We start from the raw sequence: 12,844 nt of genomic DNA on the forward strand, positions 1-12,844 counted from the left end.
ACACTTAAGACCTTGTTATTAATGCCTAAACATGAAATTTTGTCTTTTTAAAGATTTCATGTTTGAAATCTTTGAAACCAAGATTTAGTGAGAATAGAACTCTGTACAAACAGAGAGCTAATGCCTGCAACCTTTAAAAGTTCATTAAAAATCAAAACAAAGGCTGCTTGCATAACAGTACTTTTCCTCCCTCCCAGTGAAAATGCTGGAAAATGTCTCACCATTGTAATCGATGAATTTAAATCCTGTGTTTGTGTCCTATGCAATGGCATTTAACATAATACAAAAAATGTATGTCTATAATCCTTGCTGGGCATACTTTCTAGTGGATTTGTTTGGTGTAGAAGGTTGCTGATACCCATATCAGAGCCCCTCTCATGGCAAACAGACTTTATTGTGAGAGGAGCACCATTTGCATTACTTTGATGTTCCTTTTCCACTCACCCTGCAACATAATTACCAGTTAAATCTTTTGGAAACAAGATCCAATCACCCTTTGAATGACACAGTACATTCTGTTCACAGCCCTTTCACTTTTATTGAATAGATGTAAAATTTATTGGAAAACGTGAAGATGCATAACAACCATGTTGAGATGAAAAATGAACGTCAGCAACAGAAACAGTTACAATTGATACATTGTTGTCTGCACATGTAATGTCGTTGCGTTTACTCAAATAAGATAAGTATGATTTCATATTGCGGTTCTGGAAGTAATCTCTACAGTCCTACAAAATCTTTTCTCATTTCCCTATAACAGAACTACGTTTATACCACTGCACTGCTTTTGAATAATTTATGAGAATTATAATGTACAGTGAGCCATCAGAAACACACGACGATGAACAATTATATGAAATCACTTTATTCTCAGAGTGTGCGGTGATTCCATTTTGGCAGGAATGTTACAGAGACTAAAAGATCAGCCTGAAATGGCATGCAGGGAGGCTGTCAGGTGGAGCTTTTCAACACAGAAGACACAAACAATTATCTTAACAACCTTGCCTACAGTACATTGCACACCATAAGCATGCACACAATTGTCAACAGAGAGAGAGAGAGCGAGTGAGAGAGAGAGAGAGAGAGAGGGAGAGAGGGAGAGAGAGAGAGAGAGAGAGAGAGAGAGAGCGATAGGGAGAAGGGTGAGAAGATTTTACAATACAAAAATACTAAAGAGACAGATTTCTCGAAGTACAACCACCAGTGGACGTAAACAGGAACGATACAGACAGAAAACTGCACCAGAATAAGCATCTTCTCAACACAGAGGAAACAGTCGAAGACAATGCAAAGATAGAAACATCAGACAGTTACATTCAAGTCACAACATAGGAATGTTTTAAGTGGGATTTTTGTCAGGCAGTTTTTATCATATTGATGGTTAATTGAGGGGTGAAATGAAAGAATGGTTTAACTTGAAGAGTGAGAAAGAGTGGATCAACAGTAATCTGGCATGGTGTCTATTAGAATAGCAAACAAAGAACCATTAAGACATGTGACTTGTTTTTCAGCCATTTGCCAATAAGTGGCATTTGTTTGTGATTAGGTGATGATGACAAATAGGCAGAGATGCCATTTTGTAGATGAAAGGTGAAGGTGGTTGTTTTTCTTTCTGAGCACTTTCATGACTGTTTAGTATTCTACAATGTGTTCCAAGTAGGAAATCTGGAACTTTGACAGGATTTCAGACAACTGTAAGTTGCTGGAAAACCTTGTCGGGTTGGTTCTATAAAATATTTATAAGGGGCAAACCAGATCCATGCCATCTACCCATTATCCTCGTAAATGAATGATGTGGTGTGCTTGGTCCCTAACAACAAAATACTGCATTTTCTAACTAAGTTGTGGTCATTACATGATCACTAGAAAATATGAATTAAAAACGTACAAACGAAAAGCTAAAATACCTGAGAATTTGAAATAAAGAAAAAACATGAGATAAAGAAATTGACAGTATGAGACATTCTATCACTAACAAGACTATTCTTTGGTTTTTAATAGAATAAAACATGTCAATGATGAATTGAATGCTGTCGATGAATGCATGTGCCAACAACTAATAAATAGAAAAGTAGTATGCAGTAATTGTATAATACCAACAAGTATTGGTCGTTCATTTCAGCTAAGTTTTAGCACATTGATAAATAAGTGGCTGAAGGCAGTTCACAAGTACATAAACATCACAGGAAGTTCAATAAATGTGCTCTATAAAGGACCTCAATGTTGTGGCTTTCATATGTCTAGCTTTAAACATTGTAGGCAATTGGCAGGAAAGTTTGAGAGCGTACTATGTAGCTAGGTTTTACGACATGCACATTTTTCTTCTCTATTTCACTGCTACTACATTAGTAAGGCCCCAGAATCACACCTGGCGGGTTTCTAACGGTTAATCTTGAATATAACTAGCATCAACACTGGGCCGATATAAACAGTGGCAGTTTCACAAATACCATCGCCTAACTGCTTGGCACTTGTCTAGTGTACTCAACATTTATTGGTTTGCAAGCAAATATTATTATTCCAGATTGTTTATTATTGACAAATGCTCGATAGCTAGCTAACTAGCTTGTTCACTCCCAAATAAAGGCTTAACAAGCTATCTGTTACCTAGCAATCTATAAGTTAGCTAGCTGCTATAATGCATTTCATTTTTCCCTTTGATTACATGTTGGACATTTTTTCTGTACATGGCAGGCTAGATAGCTATTGACATTTACTTGGTCATGTGTTGAATCTTTATCTACCTCAACACTTAAAAAGGATTTTCAAGCAAAAATTCCTTACAGTAAGAGAAGAACATCAAAGGCATTCTTTACACATACTAGCGACAAATTTGTCATTTGATGTCCATGATCCTTTGAAGCCAGTGGCCATATGGATGTCCATGATCCTTTGAAGCCAGTGGCCATATGGATGTCCATGATCCTATGAAGCCAGTGGCCTTATGGAATGTGTTAAATATTTGGAATGTTTGAAACAGACAGTCCAGCTTAGCTCATTTTAAATTAAGAAATTGATTGAAAATTCTGAAATAACTTTCAATAAAGTTAGAATAAACTTTGAATAACTTTCAACAAATTATTCTGTGGTAGAACTAAAGCACAGCAACTTCTGGGGAAATGTACATATTGACCTCTGGGATCAAAATGGACAACATATATACAAACTCAGCGGAGGACAACTCTTTCCTATGGTGTATACATGCCTCTTAAGTTATTACTAATACCTGTCTTGTCCTGCATTCTCGGCAAAGTTTAGAACACAATTTACCGGTATGTTAGAACCACAAACCAAATCCCACTGAGAGACAAGGACCCTCACCGGTTCAAATGCTGTCCGATCAAACCCCCTATATTAAGCCAATCCTCCACCTCTTTCCCCACATCACACTTCAGACTGAGTTCGTATGCTTTGCCGTTACTAGTCAGACAACGCTGTGTCTGTACACTGACACACAAAACGTATTAAGCTCAACACATAACAATGAAGAGTGTCTGTTTTTGCTGATTCAGGACTGCACTCCATTTAGTTAACAGGAAAACCTTGAACAATACTGTATATTGCACCACTGTCACTGTCTGTTCACATAAAGTGTGATCACAACATAGTTGTGCTTGAGAAATTATGAGTACATCTCGTAAATCTATATTTACAGACATGGAAATAAGAAGAGTAAGCATCTACGTCCAATTGCCGGATTTGATTCCCACAAGTCCTACTTTATAGGAGCGAAGCAGATAAAGTTAGCAACAAGACATACAACTCTATTGGTTTGTACTAAGCACAGGTACATCAGGAATGTTGCCAATGTTGTTTGGTTCATTGTTGAGCATTTTCATTTTTATCGTGGACATCTCAAGGAAGAACAGTTAGGATGTTTATGTATAGCCTACTGTACATAGTAGTAGTGGTGTCATTGAAACAAAATTGAAAACCAGAGTTATTGCCTCAATATTAATGTATTTCACTTAATCATAACAAATTTAATTGAATTTGTACATGTACTGTACTCCACAAAATATATCAACTGCATGCTTGAAAAACATTTCTTGTTGAATTAGTTATCCATTTTCTTTCTGGTTCACCACGTTGTTACTATTACCATTATAATTTTTTTTTACATTAAAACCTATGAATGTCTTGGGACAGAGAACAGTATATGTATGAAGTCTCAATGGAGAAGCAATAAACAGCAAAATTCAATCAAATTTTATATGATTTGGAGAATTTCTCAAAAGTTTAAATTATGGCTTAGACTCTTAATATATTTTCTGGTAATCACATATATTTATTTTAAACCAGAGGCTATTTACAAACAAAAAGGGTGGATTATGGTTGATCTCAGATCACATTCTAAGGCCTGGACACCTCAAATTTGTCTTTAAGTTAATGTTTTGGATCTATGCAGATGCTACATAGTTTCATAGTACCACCAATCAGTGGTCTTCCTTCCAAATAAGACAATGTAACACAGATAATTTAAGTTAAGGACAAATATTATGGCACGTTGATTCAACCAGGGCTCTTAGAACAGGGATGTATGGGTGAAGGAGAAGGGTTGGTTAGGATGGTGGTCTTGGTTATGTGTGTTGGAAGGTTAACAATCTAATATCGCCAACACTGTTACTTTTTATTGAACATATCCATAAGTGGACCGGGAAGGAATTTCATGACCGTGTCCATGATACTTTCCTCCTCCTCCTCCTCGTCTCCGCAGCCAGGTGGGACAGCCTTCTTTGGGCGGGTGAGACTTCCTTCTGCTGCCTGATCCAAAGCAGCCTGGGCCTCGGCTTCCTTCTCCTCCTTCTTCTTGATGCCGTACTGGAACAGAAAACAAACAAAGGCGGCCATTTTAGGGAACAAATATAAACTTCACATCACATCACACATGCACTTTTGTACTTTCTATCAATTTTCTGGCGCTCTTCAGTCTTCAGAGTTTTGTGCACCTCAATGTGACAATAGAATACACATAACAATACAAGATGGTAGTTATGGTTGATTTTATGATAATTAAAGGGGGGGGTTTAGTCTCCCTTTTCTCCTTGCAATAGCCCCCCCTGGAATACACAAAGTGTAGAGGGATTTTTTTGAATGCACAACCAAGATCTTGAGCTTGCAATGAACTTGTCTCGATATGACCCACCAAGATGCATTGTGCCAGTTACTTGGCATTGAGCCATCTGGCTCTCAATCTGCCTCCTTGAATACTAACAATTTGAATAGTAATGTAGAGACCTTGTGCCCCTCTCCATTCAAATCAAGTGGATTTGTTCTTGAATTAAAGTCATTATTTTAATACTAAGCTGAATATTGGCAGGAAAATCCTTTTAGTGTAAAATCATTTCAACAACTTCACTTGTCTTTCCTACACATTCAATTCAGGTTGAAATAATGGATCACTTCATACTTCAAGTGATACATTTTTGGGGGGGAATTTTGTGTTCCTCTGGAAACATATCTCAATGGTTGTGTATGTACCCATTATCATTACAAAATATCTCAACCTTCTTCTGTCTTTGATCAAGCAGTGTAAAACACATTAAGGAAAGTGGAAATAATTTCCTCTTGCAGGACAATAAATAACAATTAATCAATACATAAACCAATCAATCACCAAGCATTTAAATAATTTAGCAGATGCTCTTATCAGAGCAATTAGGGTTAAGTGCCTTACACAAGGGCACATCGACAGACGTTTCACATAGTCGGCTCAGGGACTTGAACCAGCAACCTTTCGGTTACTGGCCCAATGCTCTTAACCACTAGGCTTCCAGCCACCCCGTGATTTTCAGTATAACATGATCTACAATGTACAACAATAGCGCCCATTATACTGCACAGTAGGACCAAAACAGGACTACTTTCTCTGAGATCAGCCAGGTGAGCTTCCCACTATGCAAGGGAGGATTGGGCCTCTATTAGACCTCTGGCTGAGAGAGCTTCTGGTGAGTTACTGTCAGAGCTGAGGAGGGGAGTAGGGCCACAGTGAGGGCCGACAGCCTACCTGACTGATGGACCATCCTGGGGCACGGAAGCGGAAAATGAGTCGGACTCTCCTGTGACACTTTGCTGCTCTCCCAAGCAGAAATGAATGTGATTCTCAGCCAGTAAACATCTTAAAGGAGGATGGATCTCGTGGCTTTAGCCACAGAGAGGATATAGTTTGTGAACAGGGACTCAGAAGGGGGCAAGGCAGGGAGTGCTCTCAGTACCATCTGAGGCGTATAGAAATGCTAACGCTAATTCTGTCACGATAACGCAAATCAAAAGTGTGTAAGACATTCATTAAAGTGCATCAGACTGGTATCTTGGAATATTCTAATCAAGTAAGAGACTTTGTTATTTCTTCAAACAATCATCTTTATTCAATATCGATTAATTATTGCAATAATGAGACTAGTCAACCGGCCGAGCAGCCTAACTCATAATGAAAAAATAGAGATCATATATAGGACCTAAAAATGCTTAGTCAGGACTGGTTCCACCCCTCCCATAAGCCACCTTGGTCTATCTCCTGGTTATCTGCATGGGATGTTGTTTTACCCACAACCTGGCTTAGTTTCCCAGATGCCAGTAAGATGAGACAATGAGGGATTGTTCTAAACTCTTCCAGGCTCTCTCTATCTCAAGTCACACACACCACATCTTGTCTATGGAATGCCAGCTTTAGGTTTTTATCCCCAAGTCATTGTCAGCTCAAGCTATCTCTAGCAAAACCCATTTCTTTGACCATACGCCCAGACTAACTGCAGAAAGCTAGAGTGGAAACCATCTCTTTATAGAAACACAGAATTAACCTGTTGGGTCTAGGGGGCAGCATTTGCACGTCTGGATAAAAAAAATGTACCCGATTTAATCTGGTTACTAATCCTACCCAGTAACTAGAATATGCATATACTTATTATATATGGATAGAAAACACTCTAAAGTTTCCAAAACTGTTTGAATGGTGTCTGTGAGTATAACAGAACTCATTTGGCAGGCAAAACCCTGAGACATTTTCTGACAGGAAGTGGATACCTGATGTGTTGTATTGAGTTTAAACCTCTCCCATTGAAAAACACAGGGGTTTAGGAATATTTTGGCACTTCCTATTGCTTCCACTAGATGTCACCAGCCTTTACAAAGTGTTTTGAGTCTTCTGGAGGGAGATCTGACCGAACAAGAGCCATGGAACGGTGATGTCCCATTAGACACCTGGCGCGCTACTTCATGTTGGGTACCCTCGTTCCAATACGTTATAAAAGGCTATGCATTCGTCCACCTTGAATATTATTCATGTTCTGGTTAAAAAAGGCCCTAATGATTTATGCTATACAACGTTTGACATGTTTGAACGAACGGAAATATATTTTTTCCCCTCGTTCATGACGAGAAGTCCGGCTGGCTTACATCATGTGCTAACGAGACGGAGATTTTTGGACATAAATGATGAGCTTTTTTGAACAAAACTACATTCGTTATGGACCTGTGATACCTGGAAGTGACATCTGATGAAGAGAATCAAAGGTAATGGATTATTTACATAGTATTTTCGATTTTAGATCTCCCCAACATGACGTCTAGTCTGTATCGCAACGCGTATTTTTCTGGGCACAGTGCTCAGATTATTGCAAAGTGTGATTTCCCAGTAAGGTTATTTTTAAATCTGGCAAGTTGATTGCGTTCAAAAGATGTAAATCTATAATTCTTTAAATGACAATATAATATTTTACCAATGTTTTCTAATTTTAATTATTTAATTTCTGACGCTGACTTGACTGCCGGTTATTGGAGGGAAACGATTTCCTCAACATCAATGCCATAGTAAAACGCTGTTTTTGTATATAAATATGAACTTGATAGAACTAAAAATGCATGCATTGTCTAACATAATGTCCTAGGAGTGTCATCTGATGGAGATTGTAAAAGGTTAGTGTATCATTTTAGCTGGTTTTATGGTTTTGGTGACCCTGTCTTTGACTTGACAAAACATTACACACAACTCTTGTAAATGTACTGTCCTAACATACTCTAAATTTATGCTTTCGCCGTAAAACCTTTTTGAAATCGTAAAACGTGGTTAGATTAAGGAGATGTTTATCTTTCAAATGGTGTAACATAGTTGTATTTTTGAAAAATTTGAATTTTGACATTTATTTGGATTCAAATTTGCCGCTCTTGAAATGCACCTGCTGTTGATGGAGTGCACCACAGGTGGCACGCTAGCGTCCCACCTAGCCCCAAGAGGTTAAACAGAACAGAAATGTTCTACTTTCTGTTAAGTGTATAATCGTTAACTATTAATATCAAACAAATCAGGTAAATACATCATGTTTCTAACACACTGGTCATATTTCATGATCCAATGTGAATTTGCTAATTGTTCATGATTCTTTCATGGTAGGCCTGCTAGAAAAAGCACTCTCTCATCTTCGAGGCTTAAACAATGAAGTAAGCTGACTCACTCGATTTTCCAAGACAATTCCTGACTGCTTTACACAACGGCACAATAGAGGCGCCGTAGCATTTTGCTGATGCCAATAGTGTGGTTGTGCATGTTGGAGAAGATCAACATAGATGTTTGTGCATCTCAGTCACATCTTGAGTGAAACATGGAGATGAAGTCTTAATCCTGGTGAGATCAGCTAGGTGCCAGTGCCGCCAATAAGACGCTGCGTCTTTAGCCCCTCTCTTTGCAAAGCAATTGATTGGCATTAAATAGGAAGTTGGCTATCTCACAGTCGGTGATGATTCCACACATTACTCCACGCTTACTAACAGTAACATCTACAGATTACATACAGCAAGGAAACCTTTAGGCTGGTTTGAAGACTGATCACACCTATTGTGTTGGATGTTAAAGGCCCAGTTCAGTCAAAAAACGTGAGTTTACAAAACATTAAGGACACCTGCTCTTTGATGTCACTTGTTGAATCCACTTCAATCAGTGTAGATGAAGGGGAGAAGACTGGTTAAAGAAGGATTTTTAAGCCTTGAGAAAATTGAGACATAGATTGTGCATGTGCCATTAAGAGGGTGTATGGTGTGATGACCCTCCCACTTTGTCTGCTGTATTCTTTCTCTCTGCTCTAGTTTTCCTTAATAAGATGTCGGTGGGCGGAGTTGAGAGGGTCGTCAGTGAAATGGGACACACCTGGGATCGGGTGTGTCCTGGAGATAAATACACCTTCCCCCATACATCAAGGAGACTCTCTCCATGCAGACATACTGTACTGTTGTTGTTTTTTTGTGGCATTTTGGTGCCTCGCAACACCCCTCATTATCACCATCTATGCAGGTATTCACTTACTTACACTACTGACTACATACACCATTGTTACTTGTATATAGTTTACTTTGTGTAATAAATATGTTTTTATTATTTCCTTATCTTGTCTCCCTCTTTGTTATGAGCAGGTTCGTAACAAGTGGGGGCTCGTCTGGGATATAAGGATGGTTCCTAGACATTTTTGGCATATAGTTTTTTTTCCCCCTTTATGATGGATTAATGCTAATTGAGAAGCGCTTCGGTTGGTATTCATTGCCTAGTCTTGTAAGTGTTCGGTATAGTGCCTTAGAGATGTATTAGTGATTTTGGTTGTCTGGTGATGTCATCAAACAGGTGCGTTGCCTGGAGAAGTATGCCAATAGGCCAAATACTAGTGTGGTTAAGCTAACTGGTATGAATATTTTGTTTGGGAGAAGACGTGGAGTTAGCGTTTTGATCAACTCTGTAAGTGCTTTGTTTGCATCTTTTGTTACAGCTTTTTTGAGTTGCGCTGTCTGGTAGGCCCAGTACTGGTTGCCTTTGCTTGTTTGTTTGGTAAACTTGCCACTGCGGTGGATAGTTGGTGGTGTGCTGCTTTGGAGAGAGGAACATTGGTTAGTTTCCAGGCCCCTGCCCAGGCTGAAAACTTTTGCTCTACTTGCTGTTGGGACATTGGTCCGAGTAGGTGAGTGCAATCTGCTGTGTACCTCATTGGGAGATTTGGGTAGGGTATTGCCATTTTCTACCCGGAGCTATAGCCTTTATTTTCCCCTGTTAGGCTTAGTGACATGTTCCACTTTGGAATACGTTGGGCATGGTTATTTTGTTTATTATTTTTGTGTGGAGTCTGTGGACAAAGCAGTTATCTCAGGGCACAACCGTGGCTCGGGGAGGATCTGGAATCCGCCAGCATGCCGGGGGTTTTTCCGTGCCAGCGGTAGCGTAATTACCCACCGCGAATCCACGCGAAGACTAGGGTTGCGCTATTGTAGGATTCGGGGAAGCTCCTTATGTATCTCATCTCTCTCCTGTGGTGACCAGTGTGATTGGCGCTTATCTTGTTGTGATCTGGTCTGGTGTGCTCAGCAGAGGGGAAGACGATATATTAAAAACTGTAATCTTGTTTCACCGAAACTTGGCTGAATGACGACACGGATAATATAGAGCTGGCTGGCATCTCCGTTTTTCGGCAGGACAGAGCAGATACATCTGGTAAGACGAGGGACAGGGATGTGTGTCTATTTGTCAATAACTGCTGGTGCGCAATGTCTAATATTAAAGAAGTCTCGAGGTATTGCTCACCTGATGTAGAATACCTCATGATAAGCTGTAGACCACAATACCTATCAAGAGTTCACATCGATAATATTCGTAGCCGTCTATTTACCACCACAAACTGATGCTGGCACTAAGGCCACACTCAATGAGCTGTGTAAGGCCATAAGCAAACAAGAAAATGCTAATCCAGAAGCAGGGCTCCTAGTGGCTGGGGAAATTAATGCAGGCAAACTTAAATCCATTTGACCTAATTTCTACCAGCATGTCACATGTGTAACCAGAGAAAAACAAAGCTGTCGACCACCTTTACTCTACACACAGAGACGCATACAAAGCTCTCCCTCGCCCACCATTTGCCAAATCTGATCATAATTCTATCCTTCTGATTCCTGCTTACAAGCAAATACTAAAGCAGGAAGTACCAGTGAATCGCTCAATACAGAAGTGGTCAGATGACACAGATGATATGCTACAGGATTGTTTTGTAGCACAGACTGGAATATGTTCCGGGATTCATCCAATGGCATTGAGGAGTATACCATCTCAGTCTTCAGCTTCATCAATAAGTGCATCAACGGCGTCGTCCCCACTGTGACCGTAAGTACATTTCTTAACCAGAAGCTATGGATTACAGGCAACATCCTCACTGAGCTAAAGGCTAGAGCTTCCGCTTTCAAGGAGCGGGACACTAATCTGGACGCTTATAAGAAATACCGCTATGCCCTCAGACGAACCATCAAACAGGCAAAGCATCAATACAGCACAAAGATTGAATCATACTACACCAACTCTGAAGCTCGTCGGATGTGGCAGGGCTTGAAAACTATTATGGACTACAAAGGGAAACTCAGTGACGCGAGCCTACCAGACGAGCTAAATGTATTTTATGCTCGCTTCGAGGCAAGCAACACTGAAGCATGCATGAGAGCACCAGCTGTTCCGGACGACTGTGATCACGCTCTCTGTAGCCAATGTGGGCAAGACCTTTAAACAGGTCACAAAGCCGCGGGCCAGACGGATTACGAGGACGTGTACTAAAAGCATGCAAGAACCAACTGTCAAGTGTCTTCACTGACATTTTCAACCTCTCCCTGGCCGAGTCTGTAATATCTACATGTTTCAAACAGACCATAGTCCCTGTGCCCAAGTAAGCGAAGGTATCCTGCCTAAGTGATTACCGCCCAGTAGCACTCATGTCTGTAGCCATGAAGTGCTTTGAAAGGCTGGTCATGGCTCACATCAACAGCGTCCTCCTGGAAGCCCTAGACCCACTCCAATTTGCATACTGCCCCAACAGATCCACAGATGACGCAATCTTAATCGCACTCCACACTGCCCTTTTGCACCTGGACAAAAGGAACACCGATGTGAGAATGCTGTTCATTGACTACAGCTCAGCGTTCAACACCATAGTGCTCACAAAGCTCATCACTAAACTAAGGACCCTGGGATTAAACACCTCCCTCTGCAACTGGATCCTGGACTTTCTGACGGGCCGCCCCCAGGTGGTAAGGGTAAGCAACAACAGGTCTGCCACGCTGATCCTCAACACTGGGGCCCCTCAGGGGTGTGTGCTTAGTTCCCTCCTGTACTCCCTGTTCACCCACAACTGTCTGGCCAAGCACGACTCCAACACCATCAAGTTTGCTGATGACACAACAGTGGTAGGCCTGATCACTGACAACGATGAGACAGCCTATAGGGAGGAGGTCAGAAACCTAGCAGTGTGATACTAGGACAACAACCTCTCTCAATGTGAGCAAGACAAAGGAGCTGATCATGGACTATAGGAAAAGGAGGTACAAGTCCCCATTAATATCGACAGGACTGAAGTGGAGCGGGTCGAGAGTTTCAAGTCCCTTGGTGTCCACATCACCAACAAACTATCATGGTCCAAACACACCAAGACAGTTGTGAAGAGGGCACGACAACACATTTTCCTCCTCAGGCGACTGAAAAGATTTGGCATGGGTCCCCAGATCCTCAAAGTTCTACAGCTGCACCTTCGAGAGAATCCTGACCGGTTGCATTACCGCCTGGTATGGCAACTGCTCGGCATCTGACCGTAAGGCACTACAGAGGGTAATGCGTACGGCCCAGTACATCACTGGGGCCAAGCTTCCTGACATCCAGGACCTATATAATAGGCAGTGTCAGAGGAAGGCCCAAAACATTGTCAAAGACAGTCACCCAAGTCATAGTGTTCTCTCTTCTACCGCATGGCAAGTGGTACCAGAACGCCAAGTCTAGGACCAAAAGGCTCCTTAACAGCTTCTAACCCCAAGCCATAAGACTGCTTAACAACTAAACGAA

At 40.8% G+C, this 12,844-nt stretch overlaps 1 protein-coding gene across 4 annotated transcripts in view; it reads right to left on the minus strand.

Moving 5' to 3' along the window:
- Positions 1 to 844: 844 nt before the first annotated feature.
- LOC106604630 (complexin-1) overlaps positions 845 to 12,844 on the minus strand; it is an 80,896-nt gene continuing 68,896 nt past the window's right edge. For all 4 annotated transcript variants that reach the window (XM_082975139.1, XM_014199457.3, XM_045718051.2 and 1 more), the window contains one exon: positions 845 to 4,821. In XM_082975139.1, the coding sequence (XP_082831265.1) occupies positions 4,624 to 4,821 (198 nt within the window). In that variant the 3' untranslated portion in view covers positions 845 to 4,623. The remainder of the gene's footprint in view (positions 4,822 to 12,844) is intronic.

Source organism: Salmo salar, chromosome 05 (assembly GCF_965601325.2).
Source record: "Salmo salar chromosome 05, fSalSal1, whole genome shotgun sequence".
NCBI lineage: Eukaryota > Metazoa > Chordata > Actinopteri > Salmoniformes > Salmonidae > Salmo > Salmo salar.